Source organism: Lonchura striata, chromosome 13 (assembly GCF_050655825.1).
Source record: "Lonchura striata isolate lonStrDom1 chromosome 13, ASM5065582v1, whole genome shotgun sequence".
In the NCBI taxonomy this organism is placed as follows: Eukaryota; Metazoa; Chordata; class Aves; order Passeriformes; family Estrildidae; genus Lonchura; species Lonchura striata.
The window spans coordinates 3,305,605-3,332,023 of NC_140715.1; the positions used below are offsets into that span (position 1 = coordinate 3,305,605).

Below are 26,419 nucleotides of genomic sequence, written 5' to 3' on the forward strand. Positions count from 1 at the left end.
CAGGTTGGTCTTTTATTGCTTTTATTTTTAAGGTAATTTTGTATTACAAGGAAAATGTCCTTGCACTGTGGTCTGAGAAAAGAGGCAGAGTTATTTCCCATTTAAAATGGAGATCAAAATGAGCAAAATGCCTCTTCCAAAGCACAAGCACGTTTTCTGTAATTTGTCTATAGATAGCCTTGGCAGCAATTTAAAACTAATGTCTCCAATAAATGACCAGTGTAACTCTAATGTGCCCTCTAAAGTCTGACACTCTTCAACAGCCAATGCACTTTCCTTGTAAGTTCATTTTATTAGTCAACTAATTCATAAATAAATTAAATTCTTCTCGTAGAACATGCTTTCCTTACATTCATAATCAGAAAAGCAGGAAAGCCTCAGCAGAAAAATGTTCCTACATTTTTCAACAAAACTGGATATACAAATTTAATACATCATACATAAGTAAAAGCATGTGACCTTTTAATAGGATAACTTCTCTTCTTGTAAGGTTATTTTTTGAGGCCAATCTTCTAATGCTACAACAAATAATGTATGAAATGGTCTGTAGGATGCTGCTAGAGTTTAAAAATTATGTTGAAAGAGGAATAAGAGACTTCAGGGTAATCTTTCTGTCCAGATTTCATTGTAAGTGCACATGGGCAAGCCATGACAATGAAACTGATGGGAGAGATGAAGGGATTGAATCCTCACAAATCTGGGCTGTCTGGAGACAATTTTTCTCTTTGGATATCCTCGTGGTTTGCTGCTACTCGTGGAGGAGAGGCATTTCTGCCACACCTCAGCCACAGGGACAGTCACCTTGCTGTGTGACTGGGAAGGGCTTCCTGTGCACACCTGGGCCAAGGCACATGTGGAGGGGGTAGAATTTGGAGTTGAATGAGTTTGGGGTTTGGAAGATACGAATGTGCTTTTTATTCCATTCAAAACTGCCATGTGTTTGCTCTGTTCATTTTTCCTTTGGAAACAGAAGTTTTTTGGAAAGGGAAACATGTAAAAGAGGTTAGGAAGTGTGAGAACAGTTGGGTTTAGGTGGTGTTGACATGACGTCTTAAGAGGTAGCTGAAAAGTAATAGAGTCCTTTTATTTTCCAGTTAAGTCTTAATTCCAGCAGCGTTTTTAAGTGGCTTTTTGGGTATAGTTTTTTATAGATGTGGCATAAACGTTTTAATTCTTGATATTTAACTAAAAGCCTTGATGCATGTCTGGATTTTCATCATCTTAGTCATTAGCAATATTGGATTATTAGTCATGTCATGTCATCAAGGAGGTGCCTGAAATCTGTGTGGAGCTCATTACTGACACTGTTTTGTCGTCTTTGTGAAGAGCACAGTGTACTGACAATTACAGTTACACTGCCATGAACAGTTGTCTGAATCACCAAAAACTGGTTTAAGCAGCTAATAATAGGCACCAAGTTGGAAGCCTTTAGTCAGATCAGAAGGCAGCATGTTCTGAGTGCTGAGCAAACAGAGATGGGAGAGAAGAACAGCTTCACAGAATCCCAGACTGGTTTGTGCTGGGAGAGACCTTAAAGCTCATCCAATTCCAATCCCCTGGCAGGGACACCTTTCAGTGTCCCAGGCTGCTCCAAGCCCTGTCCAGCCTGGCCTTGGACACTGCCAGGGATTCAGTGGCAGCCACACTTCCCTGGGCCTCCCCACCCTCCCAAGGAACAATTCCTTCCAATCTCCCATCTTTCCCTGCCCTCTGGCAGTGGGAGCCATTCCCTGTGTTCTGTCCCTCCATCCCTTGTCCCCAGTCCCTCTCCAGCTCTCCTGGAGCCCCTTTAGGCCCTGGAAGGGGCTCTCAGTTCTCTCCAGAGCCTTCTCTTCTCCCAGCTGAACACCCCCAGCTCTCCCAGCCTGTCTTCATTTCCAGTTTGACAAACACAGAGACAGTTTTGGATTAGGATAATTATTTGGGTCCTGTCCAAATATCACTACTAGAAACACTTTTATTTTAAGGAAAGGTATTTGTGTTGCTAAGGAGCATCTCAACGGAGGGTTTACTCTGAAGGTTTTAGCTGAAGCTGAGCTCTCCATCACACACCAGTGGTGTCATTGCTGTCGTGGTAGCTCAGATAGACTTGTGTAACTAACGTGGTTTATGATTCTAACAACATTTTAACACTTTAGCTTGTTTGTCTGAGGGAGGAATAGTTCCTGTGCCAGCAGTTACATCTGCTGCCACAGCTGCATTGATGAGGGGCACGGTGCCCACGCCGCACACTGGTGTTCCTGTGGCAGCCCTGCTTTCCCTCAGGTCTGTAGGGAGGCTAATCCATCAGGCTGGAAATAAAGATATTGCTGCACTTTCCTGCTGTGGCTATGGATTATACTATAGATGTATTGATTCCCTTCAAACACCTTTTTTTTTCTGTCTAATTGAAAACCTTTCCCATTGGCAAGAGAGAAGGTTTGTCCTGGTCTGGTTTGTCCCGATGCACAAACTCTGGGATTGCCCAGCAATGTGAAAAACTTCCCTCCTCTGTGGAGTCTTGACAACACATGGGTGGCTCTCTGTTGGGGAAGAACATTTCCTCAGGTCATGGAAGGAGCTCGCAATGTGGAGCAGTACCAGGACAGCTGTGCCTGGAATGGCACCAGGGAGCTGGAGAGGTATTTGGAGACAGCTCTGGACAGGGTGAGAGGCAAGTACAAAGCTGTATTCCTTAATTAGAATTTTAAACACACAGATAGAGCTAGAAATGTAAATGTACTAAGATGTAATCCCAGGCAGAAGGTGGTTATCTATGGAAATACTGATTACCTCAATATAACCCAGAACAGAAGGTGCACAATACCTTTATTTTTATACTTTTATATTACTTGCAAGAGCATGGAAAGACAGAGTAAGGGGGAATGGCTTCCCACTGCCAGAAGGCAGGGATAGATGGGATATTGGGAATAAATTATTCCCTGGGAGGGTGGGGAGGCCTCTGGCAGTGCCCAATGCCAGGTTGGACAGGGCTTGGAGCAGCCTGGGACAGTGGAAGGTGTCCCTGCCATGGCAGGGGGTGGGACTGAATGAGATTTAAGGTCCCTCCCAGCCCAAACAAGTCTGGGATTCTGTGATACTGTCTCTGATTTCTCTTGCTGTCACTTACCAGCCTGTTGAAATAAACTCTGTGACCTCCATTCCTCATTGTCCAAAATGCCAACCCTTTGCTTGCCAGTTTTGTTCCAGCCAAATGAAACTTCCCCTCCTTGTGTTTATAACCAGACTTGGATTAAAAACTGTTCTCATCTTCGCATGAGGCTACAGAGCTCTGGGAATAGCAGTTCCCTCATAGTCCTTCATTCTCCCCGGTGCTTTACGTCTGCAATTTGTCTACGTTTTATTTAAAGACTTATTTCTGCCTTGTTTTATTTAAAGACTTTTACTGTTTTCAGTTAATACTTGGGGATTCTGTTGCCCACAACAAGTTCTTTCAAGGTACCTGCTGTGGAGCTGCAGCCACATGCTACTTAAGTCATATAAAATCACAAAGCCATTGACAGCACAACTCTGGTAATTCTCTGCACAGTCCCAGTGGATTTGATCCCTAGTCCTCCTGTATTAAAGAACTAGAGCTGTTTTGTGTAATTCCCTGTTAGCTCTGCCTCTGCAAAACGAGGGGTTTGTAGGGTTAGAATTAACACATTGTGGCTGTAACACTTCTCCCTCATGCAGCACCTGTTAGGGCTGCATGTTAAACTGCTCAGATTCATCCTAAATATTGAGTGTAGTGTACAGGTAAATAAATAAATGTATGGACTTAGTGAATAATGAAAGCCTTTCTGGAGAGGGATGGGCATTACATAATCAACACATCTCTTCTGAGAGTCCTCAGTTGCCATTAGTTTTGCCAGAACAGTTGTTTCTGCAGATAAATTAATTTCCTGAGTTTTGACCAGTGTGAAGGGAATCAGAACAGGTCTTTTTTAACATGGAGGAGGAAGAAATTAGCTGTGCTCTGTTTGAATTTGTGAGAATATCAAACACACTTTTCTTTAGCAAATTCCTAGGAGGAAAATGTGCAGTGACTGCCTGTCCATTCTTTCTTTTTTTGCTTTTTAAAATGGGTGATTTTTAAAAAGCTGCTTAAAAGTTGGAATTTGCATTCCCAGAGAAATTGAAAAATGTAAAACAAAAAAAAAAAAAAAAAAAAGAACAAGCAGCTGAAGTTTTGAAGTTTAATCAGAAATTAAAATTCCAGGAACACCTTTGAAAAGCTTGGTTTCTGTGGCATTGAAATTCCCAAAGTATCTGTGTACGCGTGGATGTGGATTTGTTATTTTTGTGTAAGAGTTTTTGAGCACTAGTTACAAGAAGATACTGCTTAATGTTAAATTGAATAAGTTTCTCAGTGTAAGACAATTAGAAAACTCCTTTCTGCAATGCTATTTTTACAACTGCAGGTTCAAACAAGAGTGTCCAGGCTTGGAGAAGTCAATTAGTGAGTGTTTGGCTCCTGCACAGCAATGTGTAATCTTGGGCTGTAGCAATGCTGGCTCCAACAGCATTGAATTATGCAACAATAAACACATTGCAGAGCCTTCTTGGGACTGCACCACCTCAGGATGGCTGCAGCAGCACCACTTTGGAGACTTTGCCTTCTTGACTGCCTGAAGAAGCTGTCCAAAAACTTGACCTGTAAACAAGGAGGAAAACCTGGCTAGTGTTTCTGTGAAATCAATCCAGGTACATAACACAGAGGCTTTAACACATTTATTGTCAGTCTTCAAAATCCTTGAATAGGAAGGTTTAAAGTGCTAGAGATTATAATTTTTTTTTTTTCTATTGCATCTTTTGTCTCTTGTTGGAAGAGCAATTGGCCATTCCTTCAATAAAGAGTTCCTGTAAAGCAACCCTTCTGCCTAAGCCAGGGAGGCTGAGCAAAGAGAAGGCAGAGCAAGTACAGAGCTGGAGCTTTGTACACAGAATGACAGAGTATTCTGAGTTGGAAGGACCCACAAGAATCATGAAGTACAGCTTTTAAGTGAATGGGGGTCAGACCACAACCTTGGTGTTATTATTAGCATTGCTGGGTTATGTTCAATAGTGTAATTTAAGAAGCTTAACACTGACCCCAAACTTGTGTAGTTGAGGCTGCTGCAGTTTTTTAATTGCTGGAAGACTTACCTTAGTCACGATCTGAACAAATTTTGAGTTTTTAAAAAAAAACAAACCCAAAAAATGTATTTCATGTGGAAAAGGTACAACCCGTGTCTTGTCAGGGGAGGCGTTTCTGTGCCACAAATTGTTACTAATGGTAGAAAGAACATCTTTAGAAATGTCAAATTTTTCCTGATTTAAATATTAGTAAATTTTGAAGAGTCAAAGTTAACTAAAATTTGAGATGGAATCACTCTGTGACAGATGGTACAGTATTTTTTTTAACATTGGAGTTACACCTTCTTACTAATAACATATTCCCAGCTGACCCTTTGGCCTGAGGTAACATCTGGCTCTCAAAAGGAACCACTTAAGTTATGCCTCCTCCATAGGCAAACCATGGAATCATTTAAGTTGGAAAAGTCCTCTGAGACCCTCGAGTCCAACTGTTTCCTCAGCACTGCCAAGGCCACCACTAAACCTTGTCACCAAGTGCCACAATCCACATGGCTCTTAAATCCCCCTAGGGATGGTGACTCCACTGCTACCCTGGGCAGCTCTGCCGGGGTTTGATTACACTTGCAGTGAAGAAACTTTCTCTAAAATCCTGCCCTGGCCCAGCCTGAGGCCGTTCCCTCTCCTCCTGTCCCTGTTCCCTGGGGCAGAGCCCGACCCCCCGGCTGTCCCCTCCTGTCAGGAGCTGTGCAGAGCCACAAGGTCCCCCTGAGCCTCCTTTGCTCCAGGCTGAGCCCCTTCCCAGCTCCCTCAGCCTCTCCTGGGGCTCCAGCCCCTTCCCAGCTCCCTCAGCCTCTCCTGGGGCTCAGCCCCTTCCCAGCTCCCTCAGCCTCTCCTGGGGCTCCAGCCCCTTCCCAGCTCCCTCAGCCTCTCCTGGGGCTCCAGCCCCTTCCCAGCTCCGTTCCCTGCCCTGGACACGCTCCAGCCCCTCCAGGGCTCTCTGGCCATGCGGGGCCAGAATCGGGCACAGCCCTCAGGGGCTTCAGCAGGGCCAGCCCAGGGGACAGGTGCTGCCCTCGTCCTGCTGCCAGCCCATGCCTGGCACAGCCCAAGGGCCACTGGCCTCTGGCACCCCTGGGCTCCTGTCCAGCCACTGGCACAGCACCCCCAGACCTTTCCTGCTGGACACTTCCCAGCCACTCCTCCCGCCTGGAGCATCCATGGGGTTGCTGTGATCCCAGGACAGGACCCAGTTGAACCCCATACATCTGGCCTCAGCCCATGCATCCAGCTGTCAGATCCCTCTGTAGAGCCCTGCTGCCCTCCAGCAGATGCACACTCCTGCCCAGCCTGGTGCTGCCTATGCAGTTACTGAGGCTGTCCTCCATCCCCTCATCCAGGTCACCATGGAGACACCAAACAGGCCTGGCCCCAGTGCTGAGCCCAGGGCACCCCTCTGGTGACTGGCCTGGATTTAGGGCCATTCACCTCCCACATTGTGCCAACACCAGAGCCACTCACCTCAGATCCTCTTGCGGTGTGCTGGCGTCATCATTGAAAACAATGAGATTTGAGTTTCAAAAACTGCTCAGTGCATGAACGCCCCTTTCCAGATGAGCCTGTCCAGCTGTTCCGCTTGGCACCGTGAGTTCTGTGCACTGCATTTGTCACTGGGGGAAATTTAAGCTCATTCCTCTAAATACCAGCAGCTGCTTGGGGTCTGCCCTGCCTTGTGGGATCTGAGAAGCTGTCTCTGGGCCATGGCTGTAGACTCTGAACAGAGAGAGCCTTGAAAACTACTTTTAAATCAGTCTGTCAGCAGCGAGAGGTATCTGAATCGTGCTGGACTGTGGTCTCAGGCTGTCTTCGTTCCCACTGTATTTTTAACTTTTTTCAAGAGATTGCTCTCTATGCTGATTACATTATTTGCAGTGGTTTTGTCTCCTTTGATGCCTGTGCCAGTAGTGCTTATGTAAAGGGACTTGATGATACTGAATGGTAAGAATGAACAAATGCAGCAGGAATTCAATTGCTATTTTGCTCTCAAGCACAAGTGTTCTTCTTTCTAAATCAAGTCTGACCACTTACTATGTCAGCCAGCTGCTTTTGTTGGAGACATGGAGAAACTATTTAATTCACATTTGATTTAAAGGAAATTTTTGTTCCCTTGAGGTGCATTATTTAATTTAGAAGTTTTGGAAATGTATGATTTCCAAAATGCTCTGTGGGCTCTGAAAGAGTTGATCTTCATCTCAGCTACAAAATCCAATGTATTATGGGTATGTGCCAAATAACTGGCCAGCACTACCCTATCCTCTGAAGAGAGAGGGAGTTTGAAGTTATTTGTCAGATTACTCAGGAATTATTGAAGATGAGTTCTTTCAGGTACTTTTAAAATTAAATTTCTTAGTCCTGCAGCCATCCACCTCAGCTGGTACATGCAATTTCAGAAATCATGTTGTAAAGCACCTGATAATTACTTACAGTTTAAAATACCTCACTGTTACATCATTTAAAAGTTGATTAATTAGTAGATACAGCTCTTCTTAAGTCCCACATTTGAAGAGGCTTGTGAGTGTTTTCCAGTAGTTTGACAGAGCCTTCCCATGGGTGCAGTGAACGCTGCACTGCTGTGAATTTACAGCCCTGTCTGCAGCACTCGGAAGTCATCTCAGCTGCTGCCACGGCTGTGCCTCGCTCTGATGTTCAGCAGAGAGTTTGCAGGGGAGTTTGTGTGCTGATCTGGCAGAGAAAGCACCCTGCCAGAGCGAGTAGCTGGCTGCTGGATGAGCGTGCTGAAATGAAGTGAGGAGCTCTGGAGCCGCAGCGCTGGGATGGGATGTGGCAGCCAACATTTGGATTGTCTTAAACTGCCAAAGACCCTCAGTCAGGGAAGCACACACGCTTCTTTCATGAGGGCTGGCAGTGCCAGTAGGGCACTTTCTAAAGAAGAATTGCCATCAGTTGGGTATTCAGAAGAAAAATGACTGTTCAAAAATGACTGTGCAAAAAAGCAAATTTTCATTATACCACGGTGGGGACACTCCATTATTAACTTCTTTGCCTCTCTGTGTTCAGACAGAGCAGGGTTTCTGTGTGCTTGATTCATCACACTTGGCTTGAGAGACAGCACAACATCTCCAGATATCGGAGAGGCTGATTTTGTGGTGCTTCAATGTCGCTTTTATTCTGCCCCTACTCAATAGAGCTTTGTGTTCTCCTGGCTCCTGGAGGTTGTAATGCTGCTATGAAGGCAGGAATGATGGGGAAATATGGACCATAAAAAATATTGGCAAACCGGTGTTTCTCAAAAATACGACCTGTGCTTAAACCAACAGCAAAATCTTTATTTGACTTGTAAATCATGACATCTGATTGTCTTTTGATTCTTGTGAGCCTCTAAACAAAAGCATGATGTACTTCTACACCATCCCAGCAGCTCGCTGGGAACAGGGATTCAAGGCATGGTAAATATACAGGAGAAGTCTGCAGTATTCAGACCCTGTGTGAGAGGGTGTTTGTGTTTGCTGGGGTGCCACACAGAGGGGCTGGGCTGGAGCTGCCACGGGTGGTGGCAGAGAGGAGCACGGAGCCCTGGCTCAGCTGGGCCCTGCCTGCAGCGCTGTGCACAGAACTGGGGGCAGCCTGCAGTTCACTCCTGCATCTGTAGGACTTGAATCCAAACGTGAGTGGAAGACAAACTTCAGGAGCAGGACACAAATATTCCTGAGATCTGGCAGCGTTTGCTCTGTGTTGTTGATGCTGCTCAGTCTTTCTCTCAACTTCAATTTGTTTTCCTCCAAATATGTGTTGGCACATCTGTTTGCTTGCATGTTCTGTGCTGGAAACACCCCTCCTCTTGACACCCTTGCTTTCCATCCTCTATAACTTGGCTTGGAGCTGGAGAGAGGAAGAGGCCGTGTACTTTGCACTGGGAACTTGATTTTTCAAATCCCAAATTGATCATGGGATTGATGAGAAATGCTGTTCAAGTGTAATGGCACGCGCTTGATGATTTGCAGGACAGTAATGTATTCTGTGTGGGAACATCTGCCGTAAGGGAAGGGCTTGGGGAGGGGGAATAGCTTGTAGAGCTGCAGATACTACTTCAGAATTACTTACATGAATGCAACTAATAGTTCAATTAAAGGCAGAATGTAAATTCCTCAGCTTATAGAGAAAAGTATCTGGAGAAGTCTGGTTCAGTGGTGTTACTGACCATCTGCTGGCTCCTGGTGATGCTTTTATGGCACATTTACAGGGGCCTTTGTAGGTTGCTCAGCCTCTGGAAGGACAGTACTCGGTGTTTGTCTCAGTTCACTTGCTGCTATTTTTACAGCTTTCTATGTTCAAATGGCTCAGAATAACATGCTTGTCATTCACCTGTCAGCTGAGAAATGTAACTTATTTCAGACTTCCTTCCCCTGAGAGTAGCTCTGGGATGAGGAATATCTTCTATTACCAAAAAATTCTGTGCTGTCCCCATCCTCCGTGCTCTGAAAAAGAAGGTGTTTACAGAGGTCTCTGCTTCAGGCTGACCTAGTTAAGGGTAATGCTGTGCAGCAGGTCAAGGTTGTGGAGTAAAGTTTTTAACATCACAAGAGATCCTGTTCACATTTTGGAGGTCTGTGGATGCATCATGAAGAGCTCCTGTACCGGTTTGATTTGATGAATTGCAGCATAGAGGGAGGGCTGGAGGAGCACCTGCCAGGATTCACCTGACACATAAAGAGAGGGAGGTCCTCATGGAGCACCAGCACAGCAGTTCCAGCTCTGTGGGGTTGCTGCTGTCTCTCCCTGGTGGGATTGGGCTGTTGAACTTTGACTGCAGCTGCTGCCAGTGCTGCTCTTTTGCATTACCCTGATCATGGCTAGCTGTGATGTCTGCCCTGTTTGGCTGGCTGGGGGTGAGAGCTGGACCTGCCCCAGCACCCAGAGCCCCCCGAGCCCAGGGCTGATCCCACAGCAGGGCTGGGGGGATTCTGCCCCTGTGCTCAGGTGAGCCCCCAGCTGCAGAGCTGCCCCAGCCCTGTCCCAGCACAAGAGGAGCTGGAGCTGCTGGAGCCAGGCCAGAGGAGGCTCCAGGATGAGCAGAGGATGGAGCAGCTCTGCTGGCAGGAAAGGCTGGCACAGCTGGGATTGTTCACCTGGAGAGGAGAAGCTTTGGGCTGAGCTCAGAGTGGCCTTGCAGGGCCTGGAGGAGCTACAGAAAACCTGGAGAGAGAGAATTGGCAAGGGATGTAGGCAACAAGATAAGGGGGAATGGCTTCCCAGTGCCAGAGGGCAGGGATGGATGGGACATTGGGCAGGAATTGTTCCCTGGGAGGGTGGAGAGGCCCTGAGGTTGCCCATAGAAGCTGTGGCTGCCCCTGGATCCCTGGAATTGTCCAGGGCCAGGTTGGATAGGGCTGGCAGCAGCCTGGGACAGTGGAAGGTGTCCCTGCCATGGCAGGGGAGCACTGGATGGGTTTTCAGGTCCCTTCCAACCCAAACCATTCTGGAATTCCATTATCCAAAGTGTTACGATTTTCTGTCTACAGAAGGAACAGGTGCCATTAGTAGTTTCAAAACTCTTTAGAACAGAACAAATGTGGAATCTTTGTGTTCCATGACGGGTTACTGGCTAGTGGACACTGTTGGGATTAGGCAGAAGTTTTCTACAGAAGGAAATAACCCCCAAGTTCTAACAGTTGTGTTTTGTTTTCTCCCCTCTCTGACACAGGTTGCCAACTTGGCCTGCTCCATCTCCAACAACGAGGAGGGTGTGAAGCTGGTTCGCATGTCAGCCAGCCAGCTGGAGGCCCTGTGTCCCCAGGTAAGGAGGGGCTTCACAACAGGAGACAAACCCCAGCCAGCTGCTGCTGCTTAGGACGTGCTTTGGTCTCCTAGTGGCTGTCTGTGACTTGCTGCAGAACTTGATTTTTTCCCTTAGTACATGTGTAGAGGATGAAATGCAACATAGGCATCAAGACTTAGTAACTTTAAAATCCATGACAAAAGAATCACTGATGTGAAAGGGTCATTTTTATGTCATAGCTCTAATTCCATTTGTCCAGGACTTTCCAGTAACCTGCAGATAGTAAATGTGGGAAGCTTCAGTGGTTTCCTGTGCACATCTGTGCTGCAGGAAGGTGCCTTGTGAAGGTGCTAGCAGTGCTCCTGGGCATGCTGTAAGATGAATTATAAAATGCTATTTTTGCCTGAGTAGAATATAAATATGCCAAATAATCTTCCCAATGGAGTAGGATGAGAGGAAGTTGGCTATGTGTGAACAGTGTGAGCCTGGCTGAGACTACCTTTTAATTAATAACTTTTTAGTGGAAACAAGGAAATTAAGTTTATATAAGCACTAGACTATCCTCTTCCTTTTTGACAGCCTGGTGTTTTAAATGTCAACAACTAGATACTTGGATGAACCCCTGAAGACTGCAGGGTGCTGCCGATTTGTGTAATTTACATTTTTTAAAGTAACAGGAAATTCAGATTGAAAACATCCAAATAAGCTGTTGCTGGTAAGGAGGAAGTAACAGAAAATATGTACTCAGAAAAATTGGCAAAATAGCATTTTATGAAAATAAAGTGTATTGTCTCAGGATTACTTGGATTTTTTCCAGGTTTTCCCATCTGTCTTTTCTAAAACCAGTCAAAAGGAAGAGGGGTGTTCACCTGTACCCACCCCAGCAGGAGAGGATTTGGGAATAAGTGAAGGCAGTGTAAGGAGCAGGACTGTTTTACCTTTTGTATGACCTGCAGGTAACTGTGCTGTTAAACAGGTGAAGACAGGCCCCTGAACATAAAGCCTAAAACGTTTAAATCTTAATGTTTAATCCTAATCCTTTGGGCATCCCAGGGTGGCTCTCTGTGCTCCCACTCTGGCATTTGGCTGAGCAGTTCCCTGCCCCCGCCCTGGGCTGAGGGCTGTGCGTGGCTGCTGAAACCAAAGGTCAAATTTTGCAGTTGGAACAAAGCATGTGGAAGAAAAAGCTTTTACAAATCCATCTTCCCTGGTACGAGGGCTTGCTCTTTCCTGAAGGAGCCAACTAGGCTGATGTAAGTTTTTTTTTAGTTATCTCCCAGAATATGGATGTCTAACGCAGGGTGTTCCAAACAAATGCTGCTGCTTTTGAAAATAATCATCTGAAGAAAGTTAGGTTCTCTTTGAATCTAAATGTTTCTGGTAGTTGTCCAAGTCTGTGGGGGTGTTTTCCTCTCCCCATTGCTGAAATTGTGTGTATTTCAGACTCTTCTATCTTTGCTTTTCCAACAACTAACTGCCTATTTAAATAAATCTACTCCTGGATAAAATAAGCACCGTGGTAGTCAGCAGGAAATAATGACCCAGCTGTAGTCACCAGTGTAGCCACATCTCCTGAAGTGCAGCTGTTAACCTTTGACTTTGGGGATTATGGACAATATATTTAACACACACTGGAAGCTCTGCGTATCTATAAATGCACGAGGGCTTTAACTGATGGATTTTGGCTTTACAAAGGTCACATCTCTGAACTTCCAAGCCTACAGTTAAGATGCTCCACTGCGCAGTCTTGCCTTAATTTCAGGGTCGTCACCAAGAGATTAGTAAATGACACTATAGATGTTCATAGCAGTTGAAAGAGTGCTTTTATATTACATTACATGCTCTTGGGTTGATTCTTTAATGCTCTAAGAGTATTTAAACATGTTGTGACTCCTGAGAGAGAATTAGGGGCACTTGTCTAAGCTGTTTCATAAATGGCATCTGTGTTTTCTGGTAACAATAGCTTGTCTGGTGGCAGTGCAAGCAGCACAGCTCTCCATCCTCCTCCTCCTCAGCTGCCTTCCTCAGCTTGTCCCCAAACCCCGGGTATTCTCCATAATCTCTAAAAGATTCTCAGTATCAAGAACCACAAAGTGAGATTTTATTTTCTTTTCTAGACAATTACCTATTTATATTGCATTTTATTCCTGTTGAGATTCACAGGTGCTTCTTGAATCCTCTTAGGTGGCTGTGCTGAGCAAATGTGTGAATTAGGCATAAGATACAGGTTAAACCCAGTATTACATATATGCCCTATATGTTTTTGGATGGATATTTTTTGGCTCAGGTGGTATTTTTCCAGGAAGATGCTGCATTCAGAATGAGTCAAGTCAATCAGTAATTACAATAGTCCCAGAAACGTCAAGATATCAGTAGCACACAGAAACACAATATATGAAATGTAATTCAAAGTATTGCTGTGCTTGAAAGATGAAACTGAAATGTAATGCACTTTAGTGCCAGGTAACCTCTTAAATAGTTTATCTGAGTAGAAGCCATTCTGGGAGTAGGGAATTCCTGGTTAAAGAATGGTTTCTGCAGAAATCAATCTGTAGAGTTAATTATAAAAGCTGTAGCTCAAATAGAGCCGTAATTCGCTCCCTTGCCATCGGGGCCGCTGAACTGGCAGTAGGAGGAAGGAACATGCAACTCTTCAAGCTGGCTGGGGAAAACCTGGAAGTTTTGTTGGTATTGACAAGCAGTCAGTCCTTGCCAGTGTTGCCCTTGGGTTCAAACCTCCTCAGGTTTAAAATTTTCTTTGAGAAAAAAGAAAATGCAGAAAATTTTTCATCAAAAGGTCTCCACAGAAACAAGCAGTCAATTTATTTAGCGTGGTGTTGTTACTGGAAATCAGCTCTTCTTCAGGAGTAACATCATCATCCTTCCTGCTTGTGGGTCCCCAGCCAATTAGCACAGGAATTAATGTGAAGTTGAAGACTTAATGGGATATTTAAAGCTCCCTTCGAGGGTGCAGGAGGAGCTGTTGGGATGAGCTGTGCCAGAGTAGCCAGCTGGGTGAGTTTAGTCTGGGTTTACAGGGCAGAAATAAGGCAGCTTCAGTGGGTCACAGTGTTTTCTTCCTCAAGCCCTGACTTACCAGCCTGCCTGAATTCTTTCTTTTGAGAATTGCTGGAATTCTGTGTGGGAGGAACCAGATTTGTCCAGCACCTCGCAGGAGTTCCCTCAGCTGGGTGTTGAGATCAAGCCAGGCTGGAGGGGGTTAAGATGAAGGAGCAAAGTTCTCCATCACTACAATTACATTTAAAAAAAAGATGCTTAAACTGTCTTTCGTAATGGAAATGGAAAATTACTGCTGTAAAACGCTTGGAATAGCTGCCTGTGCCTGTCTTTGCCTCACAGAGCAGGGGGGAAGTTTTCTTTGCTTTCTCACTAAACACAGACTTGCCAGTGGTAAATTAGGGAAAGGTTTTGTTTATCTCGACTCAGAAACCTGAATCCTCACTCCCAGCTGTGGCGTCTGCGCTCTGGCTCCAACAAGGACTTGCTTTGGGAGCCTGCAAAGGCTGTTTTGTAGCAGCATTTTGCATTAAAGACGCCTGGGAAGAGAGCTGAAACCATTGGAATGTTTCTGATCATACAGGCTGTCGGTGTTAGAAACCAGCAGTGAAAATGCCCCAGCCCAGCTCCTGAGAGGAGGAATTGCTCCAGCCTTTTGATGTGACAGTCTGCTGTCACTCAAGCTCCTTTTTTACCAGCCATACATTGCTTTTCTTGGTTTTTGCAGTCTCCATGAAGTTCATCTATAGACTCCTACCCAAAGTCAGTCAGGCTGAGAGGTGTAAGAAATAACTGTGGGGTAGAGTTCCTATCAGGCTGGGTGTTGGTTTCTTCCAGCCAAAGCTGGAGCCCTGGAGACTGAGCATCTCCTGGGAGGTGGCTGCAGGACAGACCTGCCCAGGCCACGCAGGACCTGTTGCCCATGAAAGGCAGGGCTGGGTGTGTTTCTCCACCCCAGCCCGAAGAGCTCATCCTCCAAAGCCCCCAGGTAGCACCTGGGAGCACAGGTCCTTCCCAGCCCCCTCCATACCTGCTGGAGTGTGCTTGGAATTGCTCGCCACGCACACCCATCACCCATCAGACTGATTCCAGAGAATTCTTGGATTAAATTACATTTTTAATAAAAATAAATTGGCTCTTCTCATATTAACATCTTGTTTTAATAACTGCTTGTTCACATCATTCTATTCCAATTTTGAACTGCTTGAAAAGCCATTTGCTGCTTATAGATTTCTGATGAGGCAGATGGCTCATATGTGATCACACCTACTGACACAGAGACAAAATACCAAAGCAGAAGGAATCCCATGGAGAGTTCCAGAAACTTTTGTTTAAAAGTTGGAATATCTTAGAGAAATAAAAAAACCCTGCAGACCACCCCTCAAATCAACCAAACCCACACGTGACCAGCAGACTGTTCTCCTTGAGGCCCCAGTCACCACCAATTTCCTGGTGGCTGTTGGAGAAGGAGAGAACTTCATTTTTCTTGCAGTAAGGATTTAACATCAAACAATTGTACCTTTTTTTCATCGCTTTGAAAGACTGTCAGATTTCTTGAATGTTCTAACGAGCAGATCTGTCTCCAGACTGTTTAATTGCAGGTGCTTGAAACATTTTATTGGCATTGAATAGAAATGCTTTTATTAAAAACTTAACACTTGGGTTGCAGATTTGCATCATCCAGGCTTGCTGGGAAGAACTGCCAGCACAGGCCAAGGCTGACCAGAAAAGCAACAATTTTAGAAATTCAAACAGTTACTGGTGCATAAAAATAAGAAGAGAGAAGAGGAAAAGAGGAGAGCAAGAACAGGATTTGGCTCAGTAGAAGGAAGTGTGTTAGTGAGTAAGGGCCCTTTGTTTCATCACAGGCACAGGATCTGGGGAGCACAGTGGTGGAACACCTTCCAGGAAAGACACAAATTCCATGGGACCCCCAAAGTTTCAACATTTGAAGCCAGTAAAATTTAAAATGGAGCAAGATAAATGGTACCAAAATTCTTGCAGCTTCTGCATGGACTGGTGCTACAAAATCAGTCCTCAGCTCCAAATGAAAATGCTTTCTTCATGGATGGGGAAGTTGATAGGATAATTATCTATACACAGTATGCAAATAGGCTTTATAGCAAATAGCAAATACTGCTGTGGCAGTACATGCTGGGCTGGACAAGGGCTTTGTGCTGAGGGAACTGGAGCACCTCCCCTATGGAGCCAGGCTGGGAGAGCTGGGAATGTTCAGCCTGGAGAAAAGAAGGTTGTGGGGAGACTTCAGAGCCCCCGCTAGCATCTGAAGGGGCTGCAAGGCAACTGGAGAGGGACTCTGCATCAGGAATTGGGCCCCAGTGCCAGAGGGCCGGGTTAGATGGGATACTGGGAAGGAATTGTTCCCTATGAGGGTGGCCAGGCCCTGGCACAGGCTGCCCAGAGCAGCTGTGGCTGCCCCTGGAAGTGCCCAAGGCCAGGATGGGTTAGGGTTAGGGTTAGGGTTAGGGTTAAGGATTAGGGTTAGGGTTGGACCAGGGGTTTAGTGCAGCCTGATCTAGTTAAAGGTGTCCCTGCCATTGGAAGGAGATTAGCTTTAAGGTCCTTTCCAGCCCAGACCTTTCTGTGGTTCTGAGTTACTTGGTAAAAGTGTCAATCTGTGGGTAGTTGCAGCACTTCCACAAGTCAGTAAATATCTGCAGAGATCCCTGCAGTCGCTCTGTGCATAACAGGACAGGGAAGTGCTCAAAGTGCCTTTTGTACATGAGAACAAAGAACTGGAAATCAAAGGAAACTTTTCCTTCCTCTTTCAGTGCATCAGCCTCTGTTCATTGCTGGTCACTGCCATTAGGACTTCTGAGAGTGTAAAACAATCTGCTGTGTGTTTTGCTCCCAGGCATTTCAGCTCATCAGAGCCTGCAGAGTGCTTTTTGCTGTACTCCAGTACATGGAGGGCTGGCACACACGGATGTGGGCATGCAAACCTGGCTGGGATGTAACTGGGACTGACTTCAACATCCTCCTCATAAACATTTTGAACACTTGGAGCAAAACAGTGAGGAGCAGGGAAGGGGCATGAGCACAGTGAGCACTGGAGGCAGCTCTGGCATCTTGTATATGTGAAGTTAAATTATGAGTAGCTTCTTATGAACTGCCAGGAAGCAAGACATGCTTTCTTTATTACAGGGAAATATGGGATTAAAATCCACCTGAGCAAGGACAGAGAGGGTTGATGGGCTTCTTTTCACGTACTCCTGAGTAAAACTGATTTCACATCCCCACTGGGGCACTGTCTGTGTGCCACATGTTCCTCTGCCCCTGAGATGAGAGCTGTTAGGTGGGGGCTTGTTTTATTTGTTTTTTCTTTTTACAAATGCAAAGTATCCTGCCTGTGTAGGCCACGGAGCTACTTGACAACTCATTATCCAAATTGAGTGAAGGTCTTTATATAAACCCCAAGCCCAAGTGAGTTATTCAGGAGCTGCAAATGTTTTGGTTGTAAAGCAATGGTGTGTAGTGAAGGGAGAGGACTGGAGGTTCACCTCAGCACTTCTGAAACTGGAAAACTCCTCCTTGTTGGGGCACAGTAACATCCTAAAATAACTCCTAGGAATCAAAGAAAAGCTAAACCAGCTGCAGGAAGAGCATTCTCCTGGAAGGAGCAAAAGCTTCGTATCGAAAGGACTGAGGCAAAAATCAAAAAGTGCTTAAATCCACTGATAAGGCTGTGGGTCAGACCCTGAGTAAGATACAACATATTGGGATTGTAGTGCAAATAGCTGGGTGATAGTTTTCCTCTCCCAAGCAATGTTTCTTCCTTTGGCCATGCCAGCCAAATATTCAAAATTGTTCTTTCTAAGAACACCACCACATGGAAGAACTTCCTTCTGGCCTCTCTGACTTTCAGCTGGGGTGCTATAAAGCTGAGGCTGGAAGCCATCCTAAATTTAGCCTAAAAGAATTAATTGTGGCTGATGCAGTGGCTGTAATTTACCCACAGGTTTATCTGAGGTTGAGGTATTTTCTGGCCAGAATAGCTGAGCTTTTTGAGAGAGCTTCTGGGCCAAGCAGCTGCAGTGTTGTTACCCAGGCAGGAGTCAGTGCAGGGAGCCTTGAGGAGCCCTGCCCTGCAACGGGGGAAGGACACAACCAGCTCTGACATCTCTGCTTTCAACAGGGAACATAAAATCAGGGAAAAGCAGCAGCAGCTTGTTCCCATGGAAAGGATGAGAAGAGGACCCAAGGTGCAGATTGAGACACCCATTCCAATCTTTGGAATGCTGAGTTTCCCCAGGTGTTGGCAAGCCCTGGCTGCTGCCACAGGAAGCTGAAAGGTGCAGGGGAGAGGTTCCAAGGAGCTCTCTGGAAGTGTGACATGGAGCATGGAGCTGTCTGACTCCAACACTGCAACTGCTACATGAAACAAAGCACCGATAAAAATAGTGTGTTTTCTTGCCATGCTTCATTTCCTTCTGGATAGGCTCAAAATGTCCCTGTTTGATTCTTTTCTTTGTACAACTTCAGTGAGTCATTGTGATCACAGTGCTCTGGCAGCATCTTGAAAAGCTCTGAAATACAAAATATTTCCCTGAAATTGCCAAATGTTTTACACGGAAGTGGCTACATTTCAGATAGTCCAGTGATGATCTTCCTGGGGTTTTAACTCTGTCTGTCTCCATCCTATGAGAGTTACTGATATTTTAAAATAATTGCCCAATGCTTTATGTGTTTTGGAGAAGTAAAGTGTATTGTGGTCCATCCCTTCCCCCAAAAAAGTGTTTCTTCCTCCCCCTGAAAGTGTTTATTTTTAGATAATAAAGGGATCATAGTCCTGCTAAATACACAGACTATTTAAGATCCAGCATCCCTGTCATTTTCCCACGTCTCTCTAAGCATCTGTTGGGAAATAAATCAATCACTCTGCGCTGGATACCAGAGTGTATTCTCTGGAATAGATCACGTACAGGGTGCTGTCAGTGATCCCTGGGACATTTCCTCAGCAGAGGTGTGAGACAGGTGCAGGATGATTTGCCCACTTGAATGCTAAACTCTCCACAGAGTGATGGCTTTTATCACCCCTGCTAAAGCTGCCTGTTGTGGCCAGTTTGCACATGGAGATATGGAATGTGTGCTATAAAAAGGTACTGCTGAGCTGTGTCTGCTGCCCAGAATTTCTCCCTGAGCACACTTACACCTGTGGGCTCTCCTGAGCTGTAGGTTTATCTTTAGCTCCACGGTGACCATGGATAGCCTTTCATATTCCCACCAGGTTTCCTCATCTCCAGCACTGCTGGCTGCTTCCCTACTGCAGGAATGTCTGTCTATAAGGGAGATCAACACTGGTTTTGCCTGATCATTTTTATAAAATACATTCACCTTGGCCATACATTGTTGCTGTAACATATAAAAAATGCACCTTTTCTGGTTCAACAAGCTGCCTGTTGAGAAGAGGGTGATGCTGTGCGTCCTGTGGTTGGATTTGGTGAGGACACACAGTTTGAGGCTGTGGAGCAGTTGCAGAGCCCTGTATGTGACAGCTCTGCCATCACCTGGGACGTGGGAGGTGCTGAACATGGGCATCTGGGCTTGACATGCGCTGTTGGCAACGATTAATTGTCCAGACAGCTGCTGTGTCCAGACAAACATCTCGCAGGAGCCCAGGCCATATGTTCCTGCAGCATTAATGCTGCCCTGTCTCAGTGCTTACAGGATGTTTTATATCTGATATGGGCCAAGGCAGGTTGGGAAAAGCAGAGAAAATGTCCTGACCCTTGGTATCGCCTCGCCACCATCTCTGCCTCTGTAGTGACAGTTTCTTGCAGGATAGAAGTGAGAGCAGATTTCCAGAGCATTGTCTGGTTTATCTCTCCTGTTTGCAGGACACTTGTTCAGATTCATCTTCATGAAACCTTGGGTATCTAGATTTTGATTGATAGGTGGTTAATTCATTACATCCATCAGACTGGGATCAGAGGTGGCAGTGGCTAGACTGCAAATCAGGGCTCTCGAGCAGCTGAGGACGTTTGCCTATCTAAAACTTCTATTTGATTTTAAAATTCTAAATATCTTTTTTTTTTTTTTGGTGTTGCAAGGCTTTCTGGGGGCTGTCAGGACTTTCAGTTCCATGGGTGAGAGTGGCAGAGTGGCAGGGACTGTGGCTGGCAGCAGGGATATTCCAAAGGGACATCCTGACTCCTGCCAGTGCCACAGAGGTGTGACCCTGGACTGGCTGGAGGAAGGGGAGCAGCAGAGAAGCCCTTGGTGGTGGTTGGGAGAGGGACAGTGCCGTTCCTGCAAGGGTCAGAGGTGTGTTCATCCCCACGTATCCCTGAGCAGATGCTACCAGGCTCAGGTACTGCTGCTTGTGTTGGTCACTGTCACCAAACCCACAGAGCTGGGCTGGGTTTGTGACCCAGACCTGCAGCCCCAGCTCCAGAGGCAGTGTGGGGAGCAGCCCAGCCCTTCTGTGGATTTTCCTGTCACTGCTAACTCCTGCCATTCCTTGGGTGAAGCAGCCTCCTCCTCCTGCCTGATTCATTCAGTGCCCTTCCATACCTTTGATATCACCATCATTTCCATGTTTAGTGAGTTATATTTTTTTTTAAATGCTTTGTGACACTTGTAAATGAAGCAGGTAGAGAGAGTAGATTTTGGAAAAGAAGGAACATCTGGTGCTTGCATGTTTTGGTCGACAAGTTTGTGAAATTAATACGGTCCTAAAGTGGAGAAGAAAAATGACACCTTGAAGTTGTGAGTTAATTAGCTGTGACTCTCAGGTGCTTGGGAGCAGGGCTGGGATTGTCACATTCCGACTGCAAATGGCTCCTCGCACCTGGCACCTTTCCAGGTCATTCTCCTACAGCAAGAGCAGGACCAGGCTGTTGAGATTTGGTTTCTCCCCACATTCAAAGAGCTTTTGTGGTTGTTTAAATGACCAATTAATGGACACAGTGTAAGCTCTGTGACCCAGCAGCACCTGTAGCATTTGTTCTGCTAAGAAAAACTAGGATCTGGTGTAAATTCTGGTTTTGGGGTTTGAAGAAAATTAGGAGAGGATATTCAGAAGAAGCATCTCCTTTTCCCTGGCTTATCTGGCTTGCTTACAGCCACAGCAGAAATCAGAAGTCATTAAAACAATTACTGGCAAGATCCAAATTAAAGCTTCAAGGAAAAGTGATAAATCAAAATTTATCTAAAATTTGGTATTTGCATATTGTTTCTACTTCAGTCTGTATAAGATTAATCCTTTTTTTGACCTTTTTACTGAGGTTTTGGCAAGTAGCAAATGCAGCCTTGAGTGTACTAAATGTCATCCTGTCTAAAATACTTAACAACGCAGCCTGCTCTGGGAAAGCAACACCTTGTTACCACGAACTGCTAAAGACAGGTGAAACCAGCTCTTGTGAAAACTTGCCAAGAGATTTTGCTTCTAATAAGTATCCATAATAAATGTGGAAGCAGGTATGAGTTGGATGTGAGAGCAACAAAATTAAACACTTCTGTGTTTAAACATCAAGTTCCTCAAAACTTATTAAACTTCCTTTGTCTGCTGCTGAGTTCATTGGATAAACACACAAGAGGTAATAATTTTGTTGGGATATGTTTTTAAAAATCCAGAGGTGTTTTACAGGTCATCAATGCTGCACTGGCTCTGGCTGCTAAACCCCAAAGCAAACTGGCTCAGGAGAACATGGATCTGTTCAAGGAGCAGTGGGAGAGGCAAGTCCGTGTGCTGACAGATGCTGTGGATGACATCACTTCCATCGATGACTTCCTGGCTGTGTCAGGTAATCAGGGCTCCAGCCTGAGAGATAATCATCCTCCTAAAAGAGCTTAGTCCTGGAAAGGGGTGGTTTGGACATGTGTTCTGGAGTCTGTGAGGCTTTTGGAAGGGATGGCGTTGTCACATCTCACCTGGGATCACTTTGTGCCCAGCAAGGTGTGGAAGTACAGCAGGAGATCTGGTTTCAAGGAGAAGACACTTTCTGTCCCAAGGTTTGGAATTGCTGGCTGAACTAAGGATGAATTGCCATTTAGCTGCTGTAGACAAGCCTCACCAGTAACTCAGGGGGAAATAGAACATGTTTATGTCAGAGGTAGGAACTAGCAGAAAAAATTATCCCTCAGGTCACCTTAGACTGCCATGTAAACAAAACTGAATATCAAACCGTGGTTGTACAAGTTAATTAAAATAAAACTGTTCATACCATGTCAGCTTTAGTAAAGTTTTAGGAGTTCTTTAAAGAGATTGGATCATTATAATAGATTAATAATTACATTTGGCAAAGTACTTGCCAAGGTAATCCATTTTATCAGCATCTTGATAAAGATCCACTATCAGCTAATGTGACCTAAAAATAATGGGGGCATTTTTATTTCCACATCCTTTAATTGTGCTCTAGTCAGAGGACATGGAGATGCAACCATGTGAATTGTGTCTGCAGTAGTGTTCACAAATCACCAGTGCAAGCTGGGATTCTAATTTCCATAGTGCAAGCAGGTTTGGGCATCTGAAGTGACCTAAAACCTCCAGTTGTAAAGAGTGATTTCACAGGAAGATGTGTGGAGTCAGAAGACCAGGTGAACATAGATAGAAAATGTAGATGAGACATTAAGGTCCTGAATTAAGAGATCATATTTTTTTTTTATTTTTAAGAAAAACCAAAGAAAAGCCCAAGTGGTGTTCCTGTGATGAGTCACCTGCATTGTCATACACACTGTATGGTGGCTCCCTGGGCTCTCAATAAAATTCCTTTTTGCAATGAATGAGCATAAACTTCTTGGGCAGTTCAGTGTCCAAGCTCGTTGTATCTGTGTGTGCTCACTGGGCAGCAGCAGCTGGAGGAGCCTGGATTGGGGAAATCTGTGCAGAGGGAATTGTGTGCTGAAGTTCAAGGCTCCACTTGAAGCTTTCCCACAAGTGTACAAACATGTGAGAAGGAAAAGCTGGGTGTCCATACAAACACGGCCTGTGTGGAGCTGCCAAAATCACTTTCCTTGTCCAGGTTTAGCACCACAAGACTCAAGTGAGTTGTGGGCAGGACAACCCCATCTTCTGCAGGGATGCAGGTTAGAACAGAACTGGGGGTTTTGGCTAAATGACCAAATCTGTTGCATGGCTGTACTCTCAGGAGCTTGGCAGTAAGCAGAGGTTTCTTTCCTGGGGTGGTGGCACATTGACTCATGAGAGTTCACCTCAAGTGAGTGCTCACCACCCAAAATGGAGCCAAGGAAATGTAGTTTGAGACAACTCCAGATATTCAAGTACATTCAGTAATTATTTATATCTCTGTGTTATTGAAGACATGGTAGAAAAATATTAAAGCAATAAATACTCTTTTAAACATTATTTGTTTGAACTTTGATAAATGTTTTCCATATAATGCCACAACTCCAATTCATCTGCTTGAAGTCTGAACTTCTCTTTGGATTAAGTCATAGTGGGTATGATTTATATCAAGTGCTGTTTGGGGTTATTAGGATGTTTGTATCAGTTACTAACTGGGATGTAAGCAGAATTTAAAGGAGTTCTTGTGAGTGCATGAGTGTGTGCATATATAAATATGTATGTAAGCCATCCCACATCCCTACTGTGTGGTGTGCTGAAGTAAAGGCTTCACCATTCAGCTCATGCCGCAGAATTGTATCAATCATCCACAAGTAAAGGCTTGATGAAAGAGATGCTGGGTTTAGGTAACAGCAGAACATCATGGAAGAAGGATGCACCAGTGCACAGTGCTGCAGGTGAGCTTGCAGGTGACAGCACTTTCACAGGTACAGCAGCAGAAGGGCCCTGTTGCGTTAGGGCAGGGTCTGGGGGAGGCTCACTGTCAGGGTGGGAGGTGGATGGCACAGGAGCCCTGTACCCTAGAGATGTCTGTGTGCTTCCAGCCATGAGTGATGTGCAGCTCAGGGAGCTCCAGCATCAGAGGTGCTATCTCCTGAACAGCCCTTGACAGATTTTTCTCATTTAAGCTGGTGTTAGTTCTTCTTTTGACCACTAAACTGCTGGCACCTCTATCATCCTGTGCAAAGATTCACAGCTGAAGTGTGCTCCCTGTGAAGAACCTCCTTGTTTTGCACTGTCTCCTGTTTGCTTCATTTGATGCCCCTACTTGTACTAAAAATGGTGAAGAGGTTTTTTTTCCCCGTTCTGTCTCTTCATGTTGTTTGTAAACGTGCAGAGTTCTGCCATGCACTTGGTCAGTCATTGCTTCCCTGACTGCACAGTCTCTGCCTGTTTCATTATTCCTCATTTCAAAGCTCTCCTGTACCTTCTGTAATTCTTATCACTCTTACCAGTACCTTCCCAAAGCACTCTGGGTGTGTTGGTGTGCCCACTATCTCTGTTCTTTAGAGCAGTTGCTGATAGCACCATGTAATTGTCAAATTCAATGTTCTGAAATTACCTCAATCTCCTTTGAAACCCTCTTAAAAAACCATTCCATTTGCTGCCTTCTGTTCCTCTGCTGCTGACATAGGTTTATGCCACAGATTGCCCATCTCAGTGGAACTGTTTTTTTTCTGAAGAGCCTCCCAGTGAATAGTGCCAGGATGAACACTGTATTTGCAGGAATGTGAAGTCCCCAGTTTGTTCCATGTGCTGCCTGGCCTGGCTCCTGCAGTGCCCTTTGGCAGCAGAGGTTCAGCATGGAAATGGTTCTAAGACTTTCCACAGGAGGTGCAGCAGAGAAACACAGTTATATTTATGAATCTGTGGCTTCAACTCCCGATTGTTGCTCCTTAATTTTGATCTCCTGTAGCCCTCAGACTCCCTCACAGACTGCTGGGGTTGTTTGGAAAAGCATTGCTTCATCCCTTTAAAGTGGAGGTGGGTGGAGATGGAAGGTGTTTGGTGGGCGTGGATTGAGGATTGACATTTGTGGATGATTTTTTATTCTGTAGCTTTTCACAGGTTAATATATTTCCTTGTTTAGTCTAAAAATCATTTCTATGGAAAAAATGCTTTTCCTTTTACCTTGTTGCCCAACCACACCATTTTCCCTGTAGCTATTTTGGTGGGACAAGATCCCTTTGCTGTTGCCTGTGCTGTGTGGTGTTGCTGTGGGAAGTTTCTCCTGCTCAGCAGGAGGACAGTGGGGTTTGGATGTGGGACAGCCTTCTCCCATCCCCAGAGGTGCTGGTGGGGAACCCATGCTCTGTGTGCCCGTAGGATGGGAGCACTGGGTGTATTTACAAGGACTCAGCACAGTGTCAGATCTTATCTGTTATCATCCAGCTGGAGAATATCTCCAGAGCAGATAGACCTGACAGTCTTGCACTTCCCTGGGCCCTTTGCAAGCTGCCCTGTGGGTTATCTCCCTCTAGAAGGGACTTTCTGTTACTTCACATCTGCAAAAGGCATTAAATGATCAGCAGACATTTAAATATTCACCTTCATTTTGTCCATGCCTTTTATTAAAGTTCGGATAATCCAAAGAGGCTTTTAAATGGTCTGTGGCTTAATGTATTAGTTTAGGAATTGAAGCAATAAACAGTCTATGTTTTGGCCTGGCGCCAAAGCTTTTTCTTTGGGCTCCTGCAGTTCCCAGGGCTGTCTCTTCTTTAAATACCCTCTGTGCTCACTGTGGCTCCTGTGCTGCTCACTGACTTGGCAAATCACTAATGAACCTGCTCTTTGCTCTCTCAGGGCCACATTCTGCCCTCAGCTGAACTTGCTCAGGCTGAGTTGCTTCAGAGGGATTTCACAAGTGTAATTTTTGCCCAGGTTACTTACTGAAGTATTGCAATATTGCACCTGGCTGTGTTAATTTTATGTAAATCAGGCATAACTTCCCACAGCAATCCTTTCAGGCAGTTTCTCCAAATCCTCTCCCAGCCAACACCGTGAGCTTCTTGTCTTTATAAACTCTTGCAAAATAGCTCTTTTACTACCTGCAGAGGGAATAAAAGCCACTTGCATGGGTTGGCAGTGTAGAAAGATTAAGTCAGTGGTAATTAACACTGGAAACTATTTTAAGTGACAGAGGAGAAATGTTTCCAAGTTGGTTTCTTACCAAGCAGCCCAAATGCTGGTGTTGGATGATGATACTGAAACATTAGTCCTGGTACATTAAAGAGTTCTCTAGCAGAGTTTGGAAGTCTATAATAATAGTTTGGGAGATCTTAAGGGTAAGGGTAGGTTTCCCCAAATAAAGATCCCAATTTCTTTAGGCATCTTCAGAAATCTCTTAGAGGGTTTTTCCCATTTTGGGCTTCTTGGACTCGATGATCTTTACAAAACCAGAAAATATATATTTAAAAAGCTAATTGCAAACAGAGGTCTTGCCTTTATTTTTTTTTTTGTTTGTTTTCTGAACAGTCAGTGAGTGTTGTGTGGCTGGAATGCTTTCCACATTATTCACTGCATACATGACGTGTCTCAGATGGGAGTGGGCAACTCACAGTGTAATGTGCTCCAATGGAATGTGTGTGGCGGTAGGAAAACACTGGAGGAAGCTGGAAACTGCACCAAGAGTCTTGGAGTGTTGAGGGGAGTAGGTGTGGTGCTGGGGAGTTGCCCATCACCCCACGTGCACTGGCAGGGGAGTGGTTTGCAGGTATTTGAAA

General features: G+C 45.2%; 1 protein-coding gene across 1 annotated transcript in view; it reads left to right on the plus strand.

The window, feature by feature from the left end:
* Positions 1-26,419, plus strand: part of CTNNA1 (catenin alpha 1) — a 117,147-nt gene that overhangs the window by 74,871 nt on the left and 15,857 nt on the right. The window contains exons 10-11 of the mRNA XM_021544869.3: positions 10,778-10,870; positions 21,480-21,636. Of these exons, the coding sequence (XP_021400544.1) occupies positions 10,778-10,870; positions 21,480-21,636 (250 nt within the window). The remainder of the gene's footprint in view (positions 1-10,777; positions 10,871-21,479; positions 21,637-26,419) is intronic.